Raw genomic sequence first — 24,633 nt, 5'->3', positions numbered from 1 at the left:
AGAGCAGCGCTGGTGCTGCGGCGGACCTGTACTCGGGAGAGAGCCCCCAGGTCAGTTTTCCCCGTGGCCGAAATGTCCCCCCGCTCCCCCGGGGCTCACGCTGTATTTCTGAGCACCTCCGGGGGCGGGACAGGACGTGCGCGCCTTTCTCTGCGCAAGGGGTGCCAGGTGATGTAGTCCCTGGTCTCCTGTGGTCTCCTGTGGTCAAGGGAACCCGATGTGGGCGGCGGTAGAGCAGCGCTGGTGCTGCGGCGGACCTGTGCTCGGGAGAGAGCCCCCAGGTCAGTTTTCCCCGTGGCCGAAATGTCCCGAAAATATTTATTCGAGCATAGATTACAAAACCAATCAGCAAAAAATCGGTAGTTGGTAACATATTTCTGCATTGTAGATATATTTAATACAATTATTCATTTCATAAATACATAATTAATTGAATTGCATGTTAATGTAGTCTGTGTCGTTCTGTTTGATTCCATCCTATGTGTTTTATTACAACAAACATCCTTGGATTTTCACATTAAAATATGTGGCCGATATCAGGCTGTCACGGTGTATAACCGAGTCTTTCATCTTTTTTCTTAAAGCCTTCAACGATTGTTTAAGACATAGGGCCTTCCTTGGAACCTGGCAGAGGGTGCAGACCGGAAGGCTTGCTGAGCAGGAGTCCTGTTTAAAGTGCTGTCTCTCCAAACTTTCCCACTTCTGGATATCTAACTATTTAGTTTATGCAATGGAATGATCCATATCGGAGGGACATTGGTTAACCAACGGCCCTGCCCCATAAAGATTGTGACTAATTTGGAAGAGTTCCTTTTGTTTGTTAAGGTCTTTCTCTTGGCGGGACAAAAAGCATATGATTCATGGGGATATGCCGCCTAAAATGTATATTTTTCCGTGAAGAGTTATCTTTGATATCTAGTTCTATTACAGATTCTGGAGTTAAATGGATTGGGGTGTTCAAAATATTGGGGTATAGATGATTATTGGGCGTTCGGCTCCCATAGGGACACATCACCCGGTTGTGCGTGTTAACCACCTGTCATGTATTTCGTATACTTTGGCATGCCGGTTTCACATGCATACAATCGCCCTCACTCTATCTATCGCCCTCACTCTATCTATCGCCCTCACTCTATCTATCACCCTCACTCTATCTATCTATCTATCTATCTATCTATCTATCTATCTATCTATCTATCTATCTATCTATCTATCTATCGCCCTCACTCTATCTATCTATCTGTCTATCGCCCTCACTCTATCTATCTATCTATCTATCTATCTATCTATCTATCTATCTATCTATCTGCCTCACTCTATCGCCCTCACTCTATCTATCTATCTATCGCCCTCACTCTATCTTTCTATCTATCGCCCTCACTCGATCCATCGCCTTCACTCTATCTATAGCCCCCTATCTATCTATCGCCCTCACTCTATCGCCCTCACTCAACCTATCGCCCTCAGTCTATCTATCTGTCTGTTGCTCTCACTCTATCTGTCTATCTATTGCACTCTATCACCATAACTCTATCTATCTGTCTGTCTACCTATCGGCCTCACTCTATCTAACTATCTATCTATCTCCCTCCTTCTATCTATCTCCTTCACTCTACCTATCGCACTCACTCTATCTATCTATCGCACTCACTCTATCTATCGCATCACGACGACATCACTCAGCACCACCACAGCATCACTCAGGGGCACCACAACATCACTATGCGCTACCACAGCATCACTGAATGCCACAGCATCACTCGTCGCCACCACGACATCACTCAGCACCACCACAGCATCAATCTGTGCAACCATTCAACAACTGGTTCAAATATGTTCTCTCAATGTTTCAAGTTTTATTATAAATGTCACAACAAGTTGTTAATATTTCACTTCTGTTCTTGGATTTTCGTCACAATAAAATACACTGAACATAATCTTCACAAAAGTTATTTACAAAAGTTGAAGCTAATGCCATTATAAATTACAATAACTTTTATTTACATCTTAATTATTTAAAAAAAATGAAAAGCCATTGTTATTTGTAATAGCAATACATCGAAGCCACGTAAATACAGCACATATTGCATTACAAATGCTATAGGTGTCACATTTGTGAAAGTTATAACTATTGGCATTGTAAATGCCAAAGCTAATAATTTAGCTATTTTCAAAACCAACACATAAATAAAAAAATTGTCATTTACAATACCAATCGCTCAAACTTTCCTAATGCGAGACCTATTGCATTGCAAATGCTTGTTTAACTCGGTATTCTGTAGAGTGGCAATCTTTCACCTTTTTTCAACTGGAACACTGACTTGGCCATGAGCTATCATGCTGTTACAGTCTGATAGTATTCAAACTGGTGTGAAATGATTGGGATAAATCCTAGCAAAATCTGAGTGTTGTCCAACGCATCCTTTGGTCTTTGTTGCTTGTATTTTGCACTGTAATAAAATATAGAAAAGGTCTCACTGATGATACTCCTATTCATTTCATCAGACACTCTGAAGTATTTCTTTCTTTCTTGAGGCGTATTCTAGAGATTAAGATTAACAGGTGTATGCTTCCTGGATACTGTGTTTGACACCACTGTCAACCCAATATATCTGTTTGGAGCCTATCATTAACCTATTGTGTCTTCATATCTCAAGTGCACTTTTGACAATCCGTTCCCACCGTTTAATAGCAGGTCAGAACAAGATGATAAAATAAGGGGAACCTACAGCTACACATAGTGTATGAAATCATATACCCTCCATGCATCAAAGGTTCCTTCTAACTGTGGTGAATTTGGAATCTTGGTGAAACTCTGAATTTTAGCCTTCATTGTCGTCTGACTGCCCTACGCTTATTAGTAGTTTTGTCTGGGTTCCTTAAGGCCAACGAGAGCCACTAGGGTTGTCAGTTGCAGTCCTGTGTTGGTGTGCCACCTACTCCATGTACAACTCGCCAGTCTGCTCCTGACAGGCCAACCAAAGCGGCCATCTCTTTAATTAAGAGGAATTTGTGTGCCAGTGGCAAACAACAACTCAAGGAAGTGATGCCTCCTCGCAATTGTAAACCAGGCTTGATCGTCTACACAGAGGACACATTGCATTTCAAAACAATTTTGTGTAATGTTATGTAAAATTGGTATATGTCAAAATTATTTTATAATTGCTTTATTTTAAGTAATTTTATGTTTTTACATTAGACCGTGTCTTAGTGCAAGTAACCTTTATTTTACTTTCTTCATGCGGCAGGACTCAATGATTTATGAAATTACAATTGGAGGAAAGAAGCATTTCGTTTACCTTGTGAGACAGTAAGTGACATGTTCTTCTTCATGTTTCAGGTCCAATGTAATCTCTTCAGACCTGGCTTTTCCTATACATTGTACTAAATAGCTATGTATAACACTAGTCTCTTGCTTAGGATCCTCAACTAAGTTGAATGCATTCCAATTTTAGAGCCAGTAATAGTTCCTGCAATGCCTTCCCGATTTTCCAGTAGAAACCTAAGATGTCGGTTTGTGTAGCAAAATACTTGATTAACTTGACCAGCCATAGTTATTCTTTCATCAAAAGAAACTCAGAGGGTTTTAAGCTAGACATGTGTTTCCAATGAGATGTATAGTCCGTAATGAATGCCAGCCAGCAAGAGTCCCATCTTAGCGACTTTGAGGACTAGAGCATATTCATTCATCCATGTTTGGATTGCATCTAAGATCCTGGGTGCTTCCTATCTGTCCATGGAATAGCCCGAGGACACAAAAAAATATTGTGTGTGTGTGTGTGTCTGTGTGTCTGTGTGTGTGTGTGTGTGTCTGTGTGTGTGTCGGTTTCTGTGTCCGTGTGTGTCCCCGTGTCCGTCGCAGAGGCAAAAGAATAGACCGCACTCTCGTGGCTGAAGTTATACGGGTTTATTTACCGTATACCAAAACAGGACGCGTTTCGGCATTATGCCTTTTTCGAACTGTGTGAGTATATATATATCAAAACAATTCCCCTTCAGGCATAGAGTGACGCATAGAACGCTGGGTAGTTATCAAGTTTAGGTGGAAAGCAGATCCTGTATAGAGCACCCTCAACACCAGCGACACTCTATTGAAAAAAAACAAAGGTTAAAGTGACGTTATACTTCGATGAAAATTTCAGTGACAATGTATCATTTTAAACTAAATAAAACAATGAAATTCACCTGTTAGAATTTCCTCAAGTAACTATAAATTGTGCACTAGAGTAACTTTAACTCGCAAACCTGCCATACACAGTGTTGTCTTCCATGATGTAATTTTAAATGTTGCAATGACTTTATCAGCGATGTCATTGAACATGTCTTGAATTATAAACAACAGCAAGAGGGTATTAAGTATGCGGGAAGTAATGGCGCTCAATCAGAATTTGCGTATATATTCAAATTTTGGAAAACAAACAGTAGTCACTGGTGCAAGCAGGGGGGGGAGACCCTACACAAAACCCCTCAATTTTAAATGTAAAAAGGATTTTACACTTAAGACTCATACAACAAAGTCCCGCGCACACAGATTTAAGTTTCAACAAGTACAGTACTCATATATGTAATTTACGAAAAAACAATGATCCAACGTCGATTCTTTAAATTTTGATGTGTCACTTCTTTTATTAGATGTTCACACCAATAGAAATTGACAGCCAGCCGACACGTGTTTCGTTATAGGTCAATACAATCATAGACACTATAACTCTTCAGGGCTGGAAAAATACAAAAAATGAATGGCCTATAGTGAGTATGTAACAACAATAAAATGTCACAAAGACCAAAATTGAATGTGTACATTCTCCACATTCCAAAGCATAACACCCGTCATAAGGAACCCAAAAGAAAGTGGTTGTATCTGGTTAATACAAACAGAAAGAGTAGCAATCAGCTACTACGGTCGCGGTTAAAAACATTGAAGCTCTTAATGTAAAAAAGAATAAACTTGTATGTCAATTACTTAAAACAAGTATAGATTATTGTAAATATTTTTAAAGTGGACAGACACCCGTGAAAAAATTTCACACAAAAAAAAAAATATAAAAAGGCATACTAGTAATCGTAATGTTTTACGTCCAAATCTGTTCAACAGAATTCATCATATAATTAGAAAACATGTCAGAGTGCGTTCCGAAAATGTACGAATTAAGAATACCCAAGGCTATATAATTCTCTCATTGTACATGAAGGCGTGATATCAGACAACCGCATGCCACTCCCATCAGTGTGATGCATAATACAAGAGTATTAACAACGATACCTCAATGGCTGAATCTTTATCTTTTAAGGGCTGTTTAGGTAAAGATAAGTAAAGGAGAAAGAGAAAGGAAAACGCAAATTTTGGTTGGTAAAAATTGTCCGGAAAGCAATACGTAACTCTCATAGCGGATGTTCATATATAGTAAAAGTAGCTCACCCCAAGTTCTTCAAACTGGAACGCTTGAAAAAAACTGAGAATGCTAGGTGGTGGGACGGAGCAACCCTAAAACAATACTTACGGCTCAAAAGAGTGCCAAGGGGCTTACGTTCCCAAGTACTACCTACGTATGACGAGCTTGACCCTGACCTCCTGTTGAAGTGGGAACACTCTTTAACTATTAACTCTGAAACTCTAATGATGATCTTAATTGAAAGTTCAGATAGAAAGGTCAGTAAACTTCAGGCTGAGATAGATACCCTAGAGAAAGAAATAAATGACATGAACCTCAAAGATGCTACTGAAAAAAATTATGTGATTTTAAAAGACATATTATCTAGACACCATAAAGACATCAAGGAAAGGAAATCAAGACAACTTAGACGTGATGAGATGGATTACAAAACAGGGAGAATTTTTACGTATGCACGTAAATACGATTCATTAGTCAAGGACAACACTAATTTGGGCACCACACCGGAACCAGACAATACTTCTGTAGCCTCTGGTTCCACACTCAATAGTATCCCTGACATCAGTAATAGTGAAAATGAGTACAGTAACACCACACCAGTTTCTGCTTTTTTAAAGGAAGTCCGAACAGTACGCAAGGGCAACAGAAACCAAGGAGGACGAATAGCACCAGATCCAAAACCCGGAGGGGCCAAAGGGGGGGACAAAACAGATCAGGAAGAGTACAAGAAGAAACTCCGCTCAGGCAATGTAAGGAAATAATACCTACGAGCAGGGACTTACAGGTCATTAATTTGTCTACAAAAATACTGGATGTGGATATGGTCTCCCTACTTAGTAAGGGCTTGAGCTTTAACCCTAAAGAAACTGGTGACATGTGCAAAATGAAGGTTGACTTGTACAAATTTGTCAGAATACTTAAGTTGAAAAAGTTTTTTGTGTGCAATCCCAAAATGAATAAACCAGTGTCAAGTGCAAACATGAGTAATGTGTCTGATGTACCGAGTATTCAGGAAATACAAGCGACACGATTGTTATTATCTATAACCGAGATGGAGGATGCTCCTTTGACTATGACCCAACTGTTGGAAGATCTTGATATAGACACCAGCTGCCCTATTTCTAGTGGTTTGAAGAACAAATCTAAATGGACTCCCACTCTCCCTGGTGGGAATACTGTTGACACTTTCTACAAACGGGTCCTACAGGACTTGGACGATTGGGACTTTAAAACCACTAAAAAACATAGAGGGCAATTGTTTAATGATAATCTCACCAAAGGGGAAAGATTGGCTTTAAAGAACCTCAATGAAGACCAAACCATTTTGATAAGGGAGGCAGACAAGGGAGGAAATGTTGTGATAATGAATAAAATTGATTATACTAATGAAATCCTTACACAACTTTCTGACACTAACTGTTATGAACCATTGGCCCATAACCCTATTGGCCAATTGGGACTTCTGATCAATAAACACTTGGTTGAGTGGCACTCCCAAGGTCTATTGGATGATGACGAATTAGCTTACCTCAAGGTATTTAGACCCACCTTTCCATACTTATACACTTTACCCAAAGTGCATAAAAACCGAGATTTCCCACCTGGTAGACCGATCATATCGGGTATCGGAGGCCCTACTGAAAAACTGTCTGAATACGTGGACGTTTTCTTGGGGCCTTTGGTACGTAATTTACCGAGTTTCATACAAGACTCAAAACACATCTTAAGCATCCTTACAGATGTAGAATGGCAAACTGGTATGATTATGGCAACTTTGGATGTGGTCGCTCTTTATACTAACATTAACATTAATTTGGGTGTGGAGGCAGTTACACGAATGTTAAATACCCGACCAGCCACGGAGTGGTTACATAACCAAATGCTAATAAGAATGATGCAAATTATCCTCAATAATAATTTTTTTCTGTTTGAGGGTAAATGGTACAAACAAACCAAGGGGGTGGCTATGGGGTCTAAATTTTCCCCTAGTTTTGCCTGTCTCTTTATGGGTTGCCTGGAAAAAGATTGGATATGGGGCACAAGAGGCGCGGAATGGATTGACAGAATTATCTATTGGGGAAGATTTATAGATGACTGTCTCTTGCTTTGGGCTGGTACACAGGGTGAACTTTTGGAATTCCTTACATACATGAATAGCAACCCTTATGGTATGGAATTCACCCTGGAATTTAGTCAAAAACAGATCTCTTTCTTAGACATAGAATTATATACCGATGACAACAAATTGAAGACACGTCTTTTTAGAAAAAGCACTGCCTGTAATTCCATCTTACACTCAGACAGTTCACACCCTATACACCAAATAAGTGCTATACCATATGGGGAATTTGTCAGGGCCAGACGCAATTGTAGTGATGAGCCAGAATTTCAAGAATGTCTTGAGGATATGAAACAACGCTTCGTAGAACGAGGATATTCCCATGACATCATAAAAAAAGCCAAAAAGAGAATTAAAAGAGTCAAAAGGGAAGATACTCTAAGACCTAAACGTACTCCTAATGGGGACAAAAAAGACAATATACGTATGGTCACTGACTTCAATGAATTGAGCCATGTGCTTCGCAGAAGTCTTAAAAGACATTGGAGTATACTTACAGCTGATAAAACATTGACTAATTACGTGACCAAACAACCTCAAATTACATTTAGGAGAGGTAGGACTTTACGCAATAGACTTAGTCCTACAGTTCCTAGAACTACTAAAATTGACACATGGCTTAACTCACCCAACAGAGGCTTCTTTAAATGTGGTTTCTGTGGAGTGTGCAGGTGGGCTAAACATAAGACAAAAAATTTTAAAGGTTGTGACAACAAAACCTATGAGATTCGAATGAACATTAACTGTTTAACTAAATTCGTCATCTACATTATTGAATGTAAATGTGGACTCCAGTATGTGGGTAGCACCATTAGGTGCTTGAAAGAGAGGATTGGGGAACATGTTAGAGCCCTTTTACAGCAAGATGCTAGATATCCGGTGGCAATTCATGCTAGTATTTGCCACGCACAAGGTCCCAAAAAAGAATTTGCCTTTTTTGGAATTGACCATATCCCTATGGATACTAGAGGTGGTAACAGAGAGCTTCGCCTCAGACGTGCTGAAGCTTTCTGGATCATGAGACTTCATACGGTGGGGCGGGGTCTTAATTGCGACCCTGAGATGCAATTTTTTCTGGGGGACTGATGCACTATACTCAGAACTCTAGTATAAATTTTCGGATTACATGATGACACTTCTGTAGGGTTTACCCTGCACCTGTTTGTTGTCTCTTATTTGCAATACTATCCCTTCTGTATGAATGATAATATACTATATATTTGTTGGGTAAATTTTGACTGAAGGGTGAATAGGTGCTCTTATTATTCACCCTCACTTACTTTGGTTTCAATGGATACGTTCAATATGCGCATTATTATTAGGCAAGTATATGTTGTAATACCCTCACTTACTTTGGTTTCAATAAATATGTTTAATATGCGCATTATTATTAAGGCAGGTATATGTTGTAATACTCGCATTTACCACTTGCCGTTGTGATTCTTATTATTTATATTTATATTTTTATAAATTTTGGTTGTCGTTTCATTGCCACATACACTCTGTGACTGATTATCGCATGAGCATTGTTAATTTGACTGTGTTTTCAATTGTACATATCATGTTCCTTTCGCTCACCAAAGTAATGTTTTTGTGAGTTCATTTCCGAATATTGGTTGGAAATGCGATCCTCTTCCTATTAATATGAACAGCGGTTCATCTAACTGCTGATTTCCTTTCCTTTCCTCTCTCCTTTACTTTAGTTAACTTTTCTTCAATTGGTATGTTCGGCTTGGTGTCTGTGGACAGACCTTGTTCGTTGTAGGATTTAAGAATTGGGACCTTGAGTGTCCGTAGCAGGAACTTAGTCCGTTTTCTATTATTGTGAACCATTACGGAGGTTCACGCTCTAGCTTTTTTTTGCTTACCGCCAGGATTGTATAAGTTGGACTTCCGGGGCACGTTGGGGCTACTTCCGGGTCGGGGACGCCTGCTACAACGAGGGTGATTGTACCCAGGTAATCACGCCAGCCCTTCCAACTTTTCAAGCGTTATATGCAAACTAGCTGACTTAAATTCCTTCGCGCAGTTGGATATTGACACCTAATTTTACTCCCATATTTCTTGTCTTATAGAAACTGGAAACCACACGCACCCATGTGGTATTCCTTCACGAATGTGATCTGAGAATATATATTTTGGACCAATATACTATTGTTCTTTGGATAGCACTAATGTGCATTACCTGAGCGTCCCCTATATAAAGGGCATTTGGATACTTACGGGTAAGAGACTGTCGTCGTGAGTGAAGGTGTGACTGATTTTACTGTTTGGGTCATTTATAATTAATCTGAGTAGTTGTACAGATTGGGTTGTGGGGGCTAGATTTATCGTTTGCATGGATACTTGGTTACGTTAAATGTTTGGACTTCGAATATATTGTGGGACTAATTATTTGACTCTTTGAAAATTTGAAGTGTAAATGCTTATATTGCATTTTGAGTTTTGGTGAGATTCGGTGTTTGATGAAATCGTTTACCGTGCCATCAGGATCTATCTGTGGCTACATCCTTAAATGTGGACTACGTAATTATATCTTGACAGCATCGTTTTGTCGTCATCGCGATAATATTGGTTACCCTGCCGGGTTGGAATTATCACCGGACTTGGGGTGAGCTACTTTTACTATATATGAACATCCGCTATGAGAGTTACGTATTGCTTTCCGGACAATTTTTACCAACCAAAATTCGCGTTTTCCTTTCTCTTTCTCCTTTACTTATCTTTACCTAAACAGCCCTTAAAAGATAAAGATTCAGCCATTGAGGTATCGTTGTTAATACTCTTGTATTATGCATCACACTGATGGGAGTGGCATGCGGTTGTCTGATATCACGCCTTCATGTACAATGAGAGAATTATATAGCCTTGGGTATTCTTAATTCGTACATTTTCGGAACGCACTCTGACATGTTTTCTAATTATATGATGAATTCTGTTGAACAGATTTGGACGTAAAACATTACGATTACTAGTATGCCTTTTTATATTTTTTTTTTTTGTGTGAAATTTTTTCACGGGTGTCTGTCCACTTTAAAAATATTTACAATAATCTATACTTGTTTTAAGTAATTGACATACAAGTTTATTCTTTTTTACATTAAGAGCTTCAATGTTTTTAACCGCGACCGTAGTAGCTGATTGCTACTCTTTCTGTTTGTATTAACCAGATACAACCACTTTCTTTTGGGTTCCTTATGACGGGTGTTATGCTTTGGAATGTGGAGAATGTACACATTCAATTTTGGTCTTTGTGACATTTTATTGTTGTTACATACTCACTATAGGCCATTCATTTTTTGTATTTTTCCAGCCCTGAAGAGTTATAGTGTCTATGATTGTATTGACCTATAACGAAACACGTGTCGGCTGGCTGTCAATTTCTATTGGTGTGAACATCTAATAAAAGAAGTGACACATCAAAATTTAAAGAATCGACGTTGGATCATTGTTTTTTCGTAAATTACATATATGAGTACTGTACTTGTTGAAACTTAAATCTGTGTGCGCGGGACTTTGTTGTATGTCTTGAATTATGGGAGGTAAGTAGCAATGCATGGCTAGGGCTTGTGTTATTGTTACTCATTTATTATTATTTTTTAAAATATTTTGTGAAGGTGGGGATGCCGCGGGCTGGATAATCAGGCAAGGAGGCCGGATATAGTGGGCTATGCCGGTATTTATTAAACAGAAATGTAAAAAAAAACAGGAGGGTCAACAAAAACAAAGTGGTCCAAGGAGAGTCCGGGTCCTTCTTCGGGGCTTGGGTCCAGTTCCTTTCTTGGGGTCTTGGGGTCTTGGGCTGGGTCGGACGTCGGGGATGAACCTCGGAGGGCAAACAAGAGAACAAGGTACCGTTAGTCCAGGTGGGGACTTCGTGAGTCTGCATTCACCGACACCCAGGCAGTGCGGAAAGGAGAGAGAACCGTGAGGAAAGGAGGTATTGGGAAAAAGGGGGGGGGGGGAAGAGACGAAGGAGAGGAATACAGCGAAAGAGTGGCAGATACGTATGTGAGGGGGAGAAGGGCTTTCTACAGTGAGGGTGCTTTACATACAGCTATACAATGCAGTCGCTACAGGGTTCGTGCCTAAGAGAGAGAAATATGTACACGTTGGATGCAATGAGGTTTACGGGTACTCACACGGTCTGCCGCAACTCCAAAGGACTCCACCAATCTTCCGACCACACGTCTTCTTCAGGGTTTGCCTCTTCTCCGTCTTCTGCGCCAGTCCGAGTGTCCTGCCACGATGCTCCGACGGCGTTCTGGGCGTTGTGTTCGGTTTTCACTGGTTCTGCCGCTGCCTCAGGGGTGGGACTTCCGGGGTCGGAACGGAGTGCTTCCTGTCGAAGGCGACCGCTGGTTGGTTCCTGTAATACAGAGAGGGGCGGGGGACTCCTAGTCATGGTTACCGCTCCGGAACTGTTGCGAGTCACTGAAGAACGGCCGAAAGGGCTTGTGTCCGGCACCCCAGATATCGGTAAGGGTCTAGGGGGGTCCAGTCCGGGCGGGGGAGATAGCGGGACCGGATCACATATTTATTTTGGGTGTTATCGCGTCCACCAGGGACACACTTTTCTCAAATTATTCAGGAGGATCCTCCCACCCCCAAGCCTTTACTGGCCCTGGGGACCCCATACCACCTAACAGTATTCATTTATTTAGGGCAGTGGGTCCTCATCCTGAGCCTCTACTGTCCTGGGGATCCCATCCCATCCAACAGGGCACACAGGCAGGGAAACAAATGCCTGCTCCCAACCAGCGGGAGAATTTTGGCAGCTCCCACCGAGTGGGAGCGGATGAGCTGGATGGGATCCCTGGGGATTTAAGAGGCTACAGAAAGGGGGCCACTTGCCCTGTCCCCTTTACTATTTATGCTGCGGGAAGCTGACTGTGATCAGCTTGGGGAGGGTGGGCCACGCCACCTCCCGTTTAATATTTATGACACTCCCCGGGGATGGGGTTCCTGGAGCCATGATCAACTTGGGAAAGGGGGCTGTGTGCCCCCCTCCCCTTTATTACGTGTGCTGTGGTACAACTAAACACCAGCAAAATGGAAGTACTCATCATGGGCCCAAACCCCAACTCCTGGAACGACACCTGGTGGCCCCCGCCCTTGGAAGCCAGCCCACCCCCGCGGACCATGCAGGCAACCTGGGAATCATCCTGGACTCAGAGCTCAAATTGGACCGCCAGATCAACTCCGTCTCGACCTCCTGCTTCCACACCCCCGCCTCCTATGTAAGACCTTCAAATGGATCCCCCTCGAACACAGCAAGACCATCACTCATGCTGCAGACTCGACTACAGCAACACCCTTTATGCCGGAATAAACAAAACCTTTTGGAAGAGTGGGTGCGGTGTTCTCCATTACCTGGACCACCTGGTCTGGAACTTAATCCCAGCACAGATTATCAGAAGTTCACCCACTGGATTGAGGATTCACTGAACGCAGTGCTCCCTAAGAAATTAATACTAAAGAAACTAGGTGGCAACAAGACTGCATGGTTTTCTCCTGAAATGTGGGTGTTAAAACAAAAATGTAAACTCCTAGAAAGGATCTGGAGGAAGGATTTCTCGGCAGCAAAGAAATTGGAATATAGGATGGCCATTGGCAACTATAAGGCTGAAATAAAACAAGCCCAAGCCTCCTACTTTGCGGAAAAGATCTCAGGGGCAGCCAATTCCTCCAGAGAGACCTTCCTGATCGCAAAAAAACTTCTCAAATGCCCAGACCCCACGGCAGCCCCCGACCCATCTGGCGACCATTGCAATCCATTGGCAGACTTTTTCTAAGGTGTTTAATGTTCTAAAACACCCCCCCAACAAAAAATTGACACCCCCGAATTGACTGCAATAGGTCAGCCTGGAGACAAAAATTATCTGGAAACCTTCACACCATTGACTCAGGAGTCATTCTTAGCCACCTTAATGAGGTGAAGTCAGGATCACCATTGGATCCCGCCCCCATTAATGTTTTGAAATTGGCAGCATCTACCGTGGCTCCCAGTATGACCTGTCTGATCAACTTGTCCCTGGAAGAAAGCCATGGTAAAAGCTCGGTTTAAAAAACCATACCTGGACCAGTCAGATTTGGGCAATTATCGCCCCATCTCATTGCTCCCGGCAATTAGCAAAATCGCAGAGAAAATAGTCAACCATACCCTATCCACATTCCTGGAATCCAATCACCTGCCCCATCCCTCACAAACGGGCTTTCGCCCACGCCATGGCACAGAGACCGCTTTATTGGCAGTGGTGGAGGAAGCAAGGAAGATTGTTGACTCAGGAGGCACAGCCGCCATTATAATCCTCAACCTAAGTGCGGCCTTCGATACAGTGAACCACCAGATTCTGATCCACTGTCTGACGAATCTAGGCGTATTCGGTAGGGTACTATCGTGGCTCAAATCCTTTTTGCAGGATAGGTGCTTTTATGTGTTCTCAGGTGATTCTCTGTCTAAACCAGTCCCCCTCAAATGTGGAGTCCCACAGGGTTCGTCTTTGAGCCCTACGCTTTAAAAAAAAAAAATCTTTTTATTAACAAACAAAAATAAACAATAAGCATCAGGCGACCATTAGTTACTTTACAATAATCACTTGTACATTACCAACCATCACAATGTATACACCGAATCTTCTTGGGGATCATGGAGATTCCAGCGCTACAGCATCATTTTCAACTGTTGGAGGGGCACAGATATCACCTCTATATCTATTCCAAGCGGCCCAGATTTTCCCCCACTTTCCAGGGCGACCCCTAGCCACATATACCGACCTCTCTCTGAACATACACCAGTCAAGGTCCTCCATCCATTTCCCAAGTGGAGGTGTCTGATTGGCACCCCATAATTGCGCGATTTTACATTTGGCAATCATCATCATCAACAATCTTTATTTCGACAAAATATTGCCATAAAAGATACAAAACAGCATGGTAAAATAATTATAAATAGTAGATTAAAAACAAGCATCTGCATGACTTTTCAAAACTGACACATATTCCAATTTTAACAGTTATCCAGCGTCTCCGATTAGTAGATGTCTTCTCTTGTGCCATATGCTTTCTAAGTATTTGGCTACGGAAAAAGCAATCATACCAGATAAATCAGTTTTAAAAACCCTGTATGCATGCAAACAGTGAAAAAAGCCTACGTTTTTACAGGCCGGGACAATCCAGTGCCTTCCTGCACGCGCATAAGCGCGGCAGAAGAACAGTATGTGCAGCTCAGTTTCCTGCTCTAATTTACACCCGGGACAGTGGCTCGGGGAGGACTCAGACCATTTGCTGGTATACGCCCGGATAGGCAAACTGCCATACCTCCATTATATGGACAATTTCCTGGTGGTAATTGGGAATATAATATCTAAAACTGGTTCAAACTTGTACATGTTCTTAGCCTTTAGGAATGATTCAGTCAGGATTCATCTGTATTTTGTGTATGTGCCGCAAGTTTACTTTCATAATACATTTTGACCAAGTGCTTCCGTGATACCCTAGTGCAGGAGGACAGAGGATCCGACCATAAGGAAGCTAGTCCTAATCGCCCTAGTTCATTTTTTATGTAATTGAACCACGGGATTTTCCCCACATTTGAGAGGGTCAGGATTTCCTGCAGCTCTGACCTGTAATTAACTAGCTCTGGTGTGGTCCATATCCTGCGCCAGAAGGTTAGGGGCCTAACACCAAGATCTTCATCAAGGGGTTTAAGACCCAAATCAAGCCTCATTGGCAACAGGGGAGTGCTAGGGGGTAGTAGTAATAGCTGCCTGATGAATTTGTTCTCTGTTGCCACTAGTTCGCGTTTACACATGTGGCCCATACATAACCGCACCCCTGGCCTGAACTCTATAAATCTCTAACGGTGTCCCAATCGGCTTAGTGAAGGATCTATTTCTATTTGTAAGCCTAATAATTCCTTCCGCTATTTGGGCCAGTTTTAGTTGAGATTTTGTTTGATGGTGTCCCCAAGTCATTTTCTCATTTAGGGTAATCCCCAAGTACTCAAAGGTTCGGACCCTTTCTAGCCTGTTTGCACCAATATGCGGGTTGGGGCGAGATTGTGATGGAGGATGAAAAACCCTAAATTTAGTTTTAAGTGCATTGATCTCAAGACCATGTTCTCCACAGAACGCCACAAAACCGTCCAGCACTCTTTGGATTCCCATAGGCGATTTAGACAGCAGCAGGGTGTCATCCGCGAACATAATCGCCGGCACCCTGCTGCCTGCCAGTCCAGGGGCATCACAGTTTTCCACCCCATTCAGATGGGCAATGACCCCGTTGACATAGAGGCAAAACAGGGTCGGTGCGAGCACACAGCCCTGTCTTACCCCCCTGTCAATGGGGAATCTGTTTGATAAGGTTCCCCCCCTGCCACATCTGACTTGTGCAAAATTATCTGTGGGTAAACGGATAACTATATTTAATAAGTGTTGCGGAACCCCCAGATTAGAAAGCACAGACCAGAGTTTTCTGCGGGGTACAAAGTCGAAGGCCGCCCGTAAATCAACGAAGACGGTGTAAAGGCTGCCACCCTCCAACTTTACTGTTTTCCAAAATATGAGGGCCAGGCGGAAAACTTGATCTATAGTTGAAACTTTATTCCTGAACCCTGCTTGGTATGGGCTCAGGACAGAGTGATCAAGCATCCATGCTAAAAGGCGACCCAGAATCAACCTCGCAAAGATCTTTTGTGGGACATCTATTAGGCTAATAGGCCTGTAGTTGGCTGGAAGCAGAGAAGAGCCCCTCTTGAAGATGGGAACAATCTCTGCTCCCAGCCAAGTACTAGGCACCGCCGTCCCTCCCAAGATTGCATTAAACACCACCTGCAGGTATGGGGCCCAAACCATTGGTTCGTGTTTGAACAAATCCCCTGGTAGTTTATCCATCCCTGGAGCTTTTTCTGCTGAGAGTCTGGAAATAGCTGCCTCAACCTCCGCCACAGTAAATTCATCCCACTCCAGTGAGGAAATGGCGGGAGGGTCTACTACTAAACTACCTGAGTCCCCTAGCTGATCTATATCGGCTGAGACATACAATGATCGAAAATGAGCCTCCCACGCACTTGCTGCGATGTTAGCTTTGACTGCTGGGGTCGGGTCAGCAGAGCCGGTTTTAACAATCTGCCAAAATTTACGGGCGTCTTTAAATTTGAGAGCACCCATCATGTCCGTCCAGTTGTCATTGTCCCATTCGATTCTGGCATTTTGAATTAGTTCTTTGTATTTCTTCCTCTTAGCCCTAACCAGTGCAATATTGTCCTGTTGCGTCATGGCTTCCAGGAGGCCAGCATTGGCCTTCCTACAGGCAGCATTGTAACATGATGCTTTCATCCCTTTGCCTTTGTTTTTCTGCACTACGGGGTTCAGCACCTCAGCCAGGGCGCCAGATAGTTCCAGATAAATATCCCCCAGTTTATTATAATACTCCACAGACGGAGATTGCGTGATAAGAATTTCAACTTTTTGTAAGGCTGGGCCTATTTTGGCATAGAGCCGCTGAATATCTTTGGGATTTCCTATAATTTTTACCCATCTGACTCTACGTCTATCACTAGATAGAATCGCTCTAGGATCCGGGAGGTCATCAGCCCACTGAGAAGTAGTAGTTACACCCGGCACCAGAAATTTTAGAATCCGCGCATTATGGTCGCTTTCATCTCGAGGGGTTACATTAAAACCCATGACTCTAGCCCAGGCACGCGTCTCCACTAAGATGTAATCCAGCCGGGATTTATGCCCAGGCTTGTTAAAGGTGGGTTTTGGAGGAATATCTCCATTGACCCGCCCGTTACAGGCCCTTAAAGCATTAATAAGAGTCAGGGACATAATTTGGGGTTTGGCAATCATACATGTGAGTGTCACCCATTGTTTCCCATGTGTTGTGAGGTCCGAGGGCTCCCAGATATTCAGAATACAGCGTCGGGTCTCCATCTGTACCTTCACACCCAGTACCTCCTGGAACTTCTCATGAATATTGACCCAATAGAGCTGTATCTCCGAACAGTGCCACAGTATGTGCATAAACGTTCCAGTCTCTCCACATCCTTTCCTGCACCTCTCATTTTCAGCCAAAGCCATCCGCACCAATCGAGGCCCCGTCATGTAGGACCGGTGCAGAATTTTCAATTGCACTAGCCGTAATCTCATCTGGATGGCAACTGTTTTATGGGAAGACACCGCCTCTCTCCAATCCTCATCCTCTATAACTAAACCGTCTGCACTCCATTGCTCTCCAAGTGTTGCTAGCGGATCCTCCATGTGGTTAATCAGTTTTCTGTAGATCAGTGAGATGGTTTTGGTGGGGAGATGTCCGTCCAGCACTCGATCTTCCAGTGGGGAAGCCTCAGGAGGCGTAGTGCCCCGGGGAATATTTGTCAGTAGGGCATGCCTCATCTAAAGGTACCTGTATCTCTCGCTCTCACTTAGCTGATAGCTATTTTGAAGGGCCTCAAATGTAAGGATCCCATCTTTCCCCCACACATCTTTGACCCGTGAAATCCCGATGAGGTCCCACCGGTCAAAGCCCTTTGTTTTCCACAAGCTACCTAAGTCCTCAGAGCTCCACAAAGGAGTGGCTTGTGTGATCCTCCCATCCCACTTGAGATGTCGGTTAGCCACGTGCCACACCCGAACTGCGTGTGAAGTCGGTCCAATGAGGGAGATCTTACCCGGTCTAGTGTAAAGGGCTCTCATATAGTCATGTCCTGGCATCTGGCCCCGGTCCATTGCATACCCGGGGTCCAGGGGCAATCCATAAATCGCATGATTAATCGCCGCCAGTTGGGAGGCCCAGTAGTATTTACGGAGATCAGGCAAACCAATTCCCCCATCATACCAGGGCAACGTGAGCTTGGAAAACGCAATACGTAGTCTTCCCTCTCAGAGGAGCCGTCTCTGTAGAGACTCTATATCAGTGGTCCCCAAACTTTTTTAGGCGGGGGCCACACCAACTTTTCTTTCTGTGATGAGGGGCCGGAGTCAGTCTTATAACAGGAAATGATATGGGCTGCCGCCAAAGTGACAACCAATTTCATTGTGGTGATTATAATGACATTTTTTGCAGCTGCCCTTCGCTTTGCCTTGGCGCCACCTGTTGCAAAAAGTAAAAGTAATAGAACAGGCACTGTAATAGAAAGTATTCTCGTGTTTATTTTAACTACCACAGATACTCCTTGATATAGATCGGATTCGCAAATAAAACCACAAGCTGATGATAATTTGTGTGGCAAACAGTGAAATAACAATAATACAGAATAATTGTAATAAACAGGCTGACTTTAGAGTGGCCCTGGAAGCATGCAGGCCCTTCAGGAATGGCAGATAAAAAAACACAAGCAGCCCATCAGCAGATGACATGCTGCAGACTCATTTTGTATGCGACATCACTGTTCAAGAAACATGTTGCCTATAAAAGAGCATTACTATACTGACATTTTTTCATATTCATAGTTACTGAAATCAGCAGGTTTACCAGATCAGTGTGAGCTGTGGGCTTGCTTCTGACTGGTGAGGAGATTGATGTCAGGTTCCATACCAGTTACAGCCAGGCTCAGAGACTGATGCAGGTGTTCATCTGAGAGTCTTCATCTTGTCGGATTTTTTATCAGCTTCATGCGTGAAAAAGTTTGCTCACAGATATATGTGCTCCCAAAAACTGTGGACATCTTCATAGCGTGCTTTCGGATGTTGGGGTAGGTCTCGTTTGGGAGGGAAGCATAGTACTCTGAGACAGTTGGGATTGAATGCGTCTTTCAGCACATCACAGGTCTGCAACTCAGCCAGTTCAAATTGAAGAGAAGGCAGGGTGTCATTAATGTCGGCAGTAAAAGTGTTCTGGAATATGCGAATTTCTTTAACATGGGCATGAAGCTCACGGAACCGCATACTGAACTCCGCTCTCAGCATTTCCAGTGCGTCCTTGCACTTCTTGGTTGGAAACGGGACCGCTGGCTCCTCAGCTGAGAGGCTCTGAGTAGAAGGGAGATGGGTGAAGTCTTGTTTTTGCACTTGTCCAACAAGCAGCGCCATTTTAACCTCAAATGCTTTGATGTGGGAATACATGTCACTGATTAATTTTCCCTTGCCGTGCAGCTGTAAATTGAGGCCATTTAAAATTTCTGTGACATCTGTTAAAAAGGCAAGATCCCATTTCCATTCCATGTCGGTCAGCTCTGGGACAGTTTTTCCCTTTGTCAGGAGAAAGGTGTTGATTTCGGGTAGCAGCTCATAGAAGCGCTTCAAAACTCTACCCCGGCTTAACCATCTGACTTCCGCGTGGTAAAGCACGTCTCCATGGGCAGACTCCAGCTCGGATAGAAAAGCTTGGAACTGCCTGTGTTTTAGTCCGTTTGCTCTGATAAAGTTTATGCAAGACACAACCACCTTCATGACAGATTCCCACTTCAGAACTTTGCAGCACAGTGCTTGCTGGTGAATCAGGCAGTGGACTTGTAGTGGGGGGGTGAGTCCTCGTTCCTCCATTTCTCTTTTTATGTGCCCCACTAGCCCACGCGACGCACCAACCATACTCGGAGCACCGTCCGTTGTGATGCTAGCCAGCTTAGCCCAGTCCAAATCCAAGTCTTCCATCGTTTGGCGTACTTTACCAAAAATATCCTCTCCTGTCATAGTACCCGTGAGACTTTGTAGACCTGCCAGCTCCTCGGACACTTCAAAAGTTGAACTAACTTCCTGAATAAAAATCAGCAGTTGTGCTGTGTCCTGCACGTCATTGCTCTCATCCATTGCCAATGCAAAAAACTCAAAATCTTTACCTTTGTCTTTCAGCTGGACATGTACATTATGCCCCATTTCTTCAATTTGCCTGGTAGTTGTAGATGCAGACACACTCACTGCGTTCAGGGCATCTTTCTTGTCCGGACACACCTCCTCTGCGACAGCGTTCAAGCACTTCTTAATGAACTCCCCATCACTGAACAACAACGACTTTCCACAGCTTGCAATCAGTTTAGCTACCTTGAAGCTGGCCCGGACGGATGACAGGTTCGCCTGTGTTTGGCGTAGCATTGTACTCTGCTGGGCGGCAAATCCTTTTTGTAGCTTAGCCACCTTGTCTCTCCTCACTTGGCCCAGCAAGCTAGCATACTGCCCTCCATGGCGGGTTTCATAGTATCGGCGGATATTAAATTCTTTAAACACCGCCACATTTTCTTCGCAGATTAAACAAACTGCCTTTTCCTTGCATTGGACAAAAAAATAGTCATCTGTCCACTGCTGTTTAAAAACTCTGCACTCTGAATCTATTTTCCGTTTCCCCAACAGTTTCGACATTTTGTTGTCTGCCTTTCTTCCGTTCTTCTCGGGCTGGTAGGGGAAATAAGGGAGACCTGATTAAAATGGGCACACAGTTCTTACGTGGGCTTCTTTGGGATAGACTTGTGTCAAGTGATCACAAACTCACTCTTTCTAATCTAAATGGAAAGACCTCTCCACACTATCGCCTCACACCTGTCTGGCATGGATACAATTCACCACAGGCAGACAACTCCATGACCGCATTTCTAAAAAATCAACTTGAGCAAAAAAGATAGCCTTTTGTCCAAGCTAGTATATTCAGAATACACATCCATGGTATCTGACAACACCTTCCCCTCTCCCACATCCCCTTTCCTCCTTGACACTGCAGCACCCCTCCCCGCTCACTCCCTCCCCCTCATTTATTGCAGTATTATCCTTCTGTGTTTGGTACTCTTTTGTAACATGCACACGTCACTTTTGTCTTGTAACACACTGACCATTTGCTACCTCTTGTTCGCTTTCGATACTTGCACAAATGCCACCTCTGCCCAAGTAACGTTTGTTCTTGTGACCTCCATTTATTGCAGTATTATAACTAGTCTAGTCCACTTGTACTTTGTACCCAGCATTGCGCGATACTTGCACAAATGCCACCTCTGCCCAAGTAACGTTTGTTCTTGTGTCCTCCATTTATTGCAGTATTATAACTAGTCTAGTCCACTTGTACTTTGTACCCAGCTTTGCGCGATACTTGCACAAATGCCACCTCTGCCCAAGTAACGTTTGTTCTTGTGTCCTCCATTTATTGCAGTATTATAACTAGTCTAGTCCACTTGTACTTTGTACCCAGCATTGCGCGCTACATGAAAAACGCACATTAATTAACAAGTCTCCATGGACCCCCCCCCCAGCTAATCACACCTTTGCCTCGGGGAAAGCCGCGCTACATGAAAAACGCACATTAATTACACAAGTCTCCATGGACCCTCCCCCCCCCCCTCCCTCCCTCCCTCCCTCCACCCCCTCAATCCCTCCCTCCCAGCCTGCTAATCACACCTTTGCTTCTGGTGAAGTCCGCGCTATATAAACCCCCCCAGCCTCGTTGGACCTCTCATTCGTTCACTGCTGTCCGCTCCACCCGTGGTCACACTCACCGGCTCACAGTGCTCACAATTTCACAAGGCTTCCGCGCCGCTCCCGGTCTCCGCAGCTGACACCGGACTCCGCACCTGACACCGGACTCTTCGCGTGCAACCGCCGGCTCACAGTGCTCACAATTTCACAAGGCTTCCGCGCCACTCCCGGTCTCCGCGCCTGACACCAGACTCTTCGCACGCAACCGCCACGCACAGATACGCGTGACGCAAGACGCGCGCGTACGCCGTCCAGTCAAGTACTCGCAGGCAGGCAGCTTCAGCTTTGATCTGCGCATGTGTCCGAGAACAGAACGTAAGAATAACACTGAATAACCCTGTGGATCTGGACGCACCAGGAGGGCCACTTGAATTCATTAGACAGGCCGGATTTGGCCCGCGGGCCGTAGTTTGGGGACCCCTGCTATAATAGGACGAAAACTCCTCTACTATCTGCTGTGGATCTGTAATTGTACCCAATTCGTTTGAGTGCAACTCAGGCACCAATCGCGTCACCCTTTCCCCTCTCTCTAGCCACGCAATCAACTTTCCAGCCTTGTCGCCATGTTCGTAAATCCTACTTTGAGGGTCCGAATGTTGCGCCCCAGCCCTCTCTCCCGCCAGCTTCTTATACTCATCACGGAGGAGCTTCAGTCTTTGACTCCTCTCCCTCCAGCGTCGCCAACTCTACCTCTACTCAATCCACTTGTTCGCGACCTTTTTTCTTCTTTCCGGAGATCAGTGACAGTGCCTCTCCTCAGATTACTGTTTTATATGCCTCCCAAAGGGTGTTCTTGTACTCCACTGTTCCCACATTATTGCGGAAGTAGCTATCTGTGGCTCGACTGACCTCCTTCTTGATGGAAGGATCCTTTAACTGTCATGCATTTATAGGGACAACTCTACCGACATCCCTGTGTCTCACCTCTATGCGAATCCAGACCGGCAAGTTTTCGGAGATCCCTCTGCCCAGGTGTCGCACCTCTCGAATTCCAGCTACCTGCGACGTCAGCACCAAGACATAGTCTATTCTCGAGAGGGAACCATGAGCAGCAGAGGAGTGAGTGTAATATGTGTCTAATGGGTTTCTCACTCTTCATCCATCTATCAAACCAGTGGTCTCCACAAAATCTGACAACCATCGTCAAGATAACGGCAAAACTCGGGGAGGGAATCTATCCAATTCTTCATTCATCACAGCATTAAAATCACCCCCCACAATCAATATTCCAAGGGGCAAGGATAGGAAAACTCTACTCAGATCGCGAAAGGTTTCAGTCATGGAGGGCTGGTGGAACATATACAGACAATAAGGTCACCGTCCTTCCCTCCCACAATCCAGAGATCCCAACATACCTGCCACGGCTGTCTGTCCAAGTGGCTTAAGTTGTCAGCGGGAAGGAGTTTCTTACTAATATCCCCACTCCCCTGGATCCCGAGGTAAATACAGCATGTGCTACCAGTTTATATCCTCCCCTGTGCAACGCCATACAGCGATTTCCAAAAAGATGCGTCTCTTGTAACAGGACTACATCGGGTGTATGTCTCCTGATCAACTGGTTGACCATCCCTCCCTTTATCTTGTCTCCCAGCGCATTCACATTCCAACTGAGCGTGGTAATCCCCAATCTCTGCCTACCAGAAGACATTAAATTGGTACACCTTGTCTAAGTCACCTGATGCATAAAAAAAACAATAAGAACAAACTTCGCAAAAATCGGACACATAATACACAACGCGCCTTAAGTTCAGAATTAAAATAAAACCTTTCATTCTCAAGCACCACTCAACTCTTGTCCCACCTCCCCCCTCCCTGCACCCCTGCCTAAAGCTTGAGCTCATCCCCAACTAGCAGTGTGCCTGTCGCCCCAACCTACTCTACAGCTAACTAAACGTAGAAATAGAGGAGGCACCGGGGACCAACCCCCACTTCTCCCCCCGCCACGCTGCCCATACACAGTCCAGTCAAGAAACATTATCCATCTGCCTCCCCCCCCCCCGCTCTCTGCCTTCAATAAATCTAATCTATCTGGGCACATTAGACAATAGCTATTGTTCGTCTGCCTCCTCCTGGGGTTGGTCCTCCGTCTCAGCAGCCTGCGCACTGTCTAACCAATCTGCCGCCACTTCCGGATTGTCAAAAAACCAAGCCTTTCCATTATGTTCCACTCGAAGACGGGCTGGAAACATCATGCCGTATCTCATACCCTTAAGGTATACAAAGGGGGGTTCACCCACTATTAGTCACTGGGACCTGGGTAGTTAACGTACTGAGAGAAGGGGGTCCCAGCGGAAGAAAGTATAAATTAAAAATACAATGTTAAAGAATATACCACAATTAGTTTGCATACATTGTTGTTTAATCACAATGTAGGTGTATCTTCAGATAGCATCAGTTTGCATTTGTACAAAATATTTAAAAGTGCCCCAGAGGAGGAAGGAAAGTGAGAAAGTGACGGGAAGTTTGGGTAAAATTGGTGACATAAGATACAGGCTGAGCAGTCTTGCTCTATTATGTGATTGAAGTCAAAAACAGACAAAACGAACAATGAATCCAAAAACAGTTCCAAAATGTAACATGCTCCACTTGGTACAATAAATGTCAAGTTTTTAGGGGGCTGGAGCTGAGAGAAAACCAAAGCTGTAAACGTTTCGACCCCTAATGGAAGAGGCAGGTACTAATTGATCCCTTGCGGCGGGGTCTTCATCAGGACGGGGGATGG

At 44.1% G+C, this 24,633-nt stretch overlaps 1 protein-coding gene across 4 annotated transcripts in view; it reads left to right on the top strand.

The window, feature by feature from the left end:
- The window catches only part of LOC144791082 (disintegrin and metalloproteinase domain-containing protein 9-like), a 2,835,950-nt gene that overhangs the window by 211,123 nt on the left and 2,600,194 nt on the right, over window positions 1-24,633 (top strand). For all 4 annotated transcript variants that reach the window (XM_078665732.1, XM_078665731.1, XM_078665734.1 and 1 more), the window contains one exon: window positions 3,249-3,310. In XM_078665732.1, the coding sequence (XP_078521858.1) occupies window positions 3,249-3,310 (62 nt within the window). The remainder of the gene's footprint in view (window positions 1-3,248; window positions 3,311-24,633) is intronic.

The sequence above is a fragment of the Lissotriton helveticus genome, chromosome 11 (genome assembly GCF_964261635.1).
Source record: "Lissotriton helveticus chromosome 11, aLisHel1.1, whole genome shotgun sequence".
Taxonomy (NCBI): Eukaryota; Metazoa; Chordata; class Amphibia; order Caudata; family Salamandridae; genus Lissotriton; species Lissotriton helveticus.
This window is presented reverse-complemented; position numbering and strand designations above follow the sequence as displayed.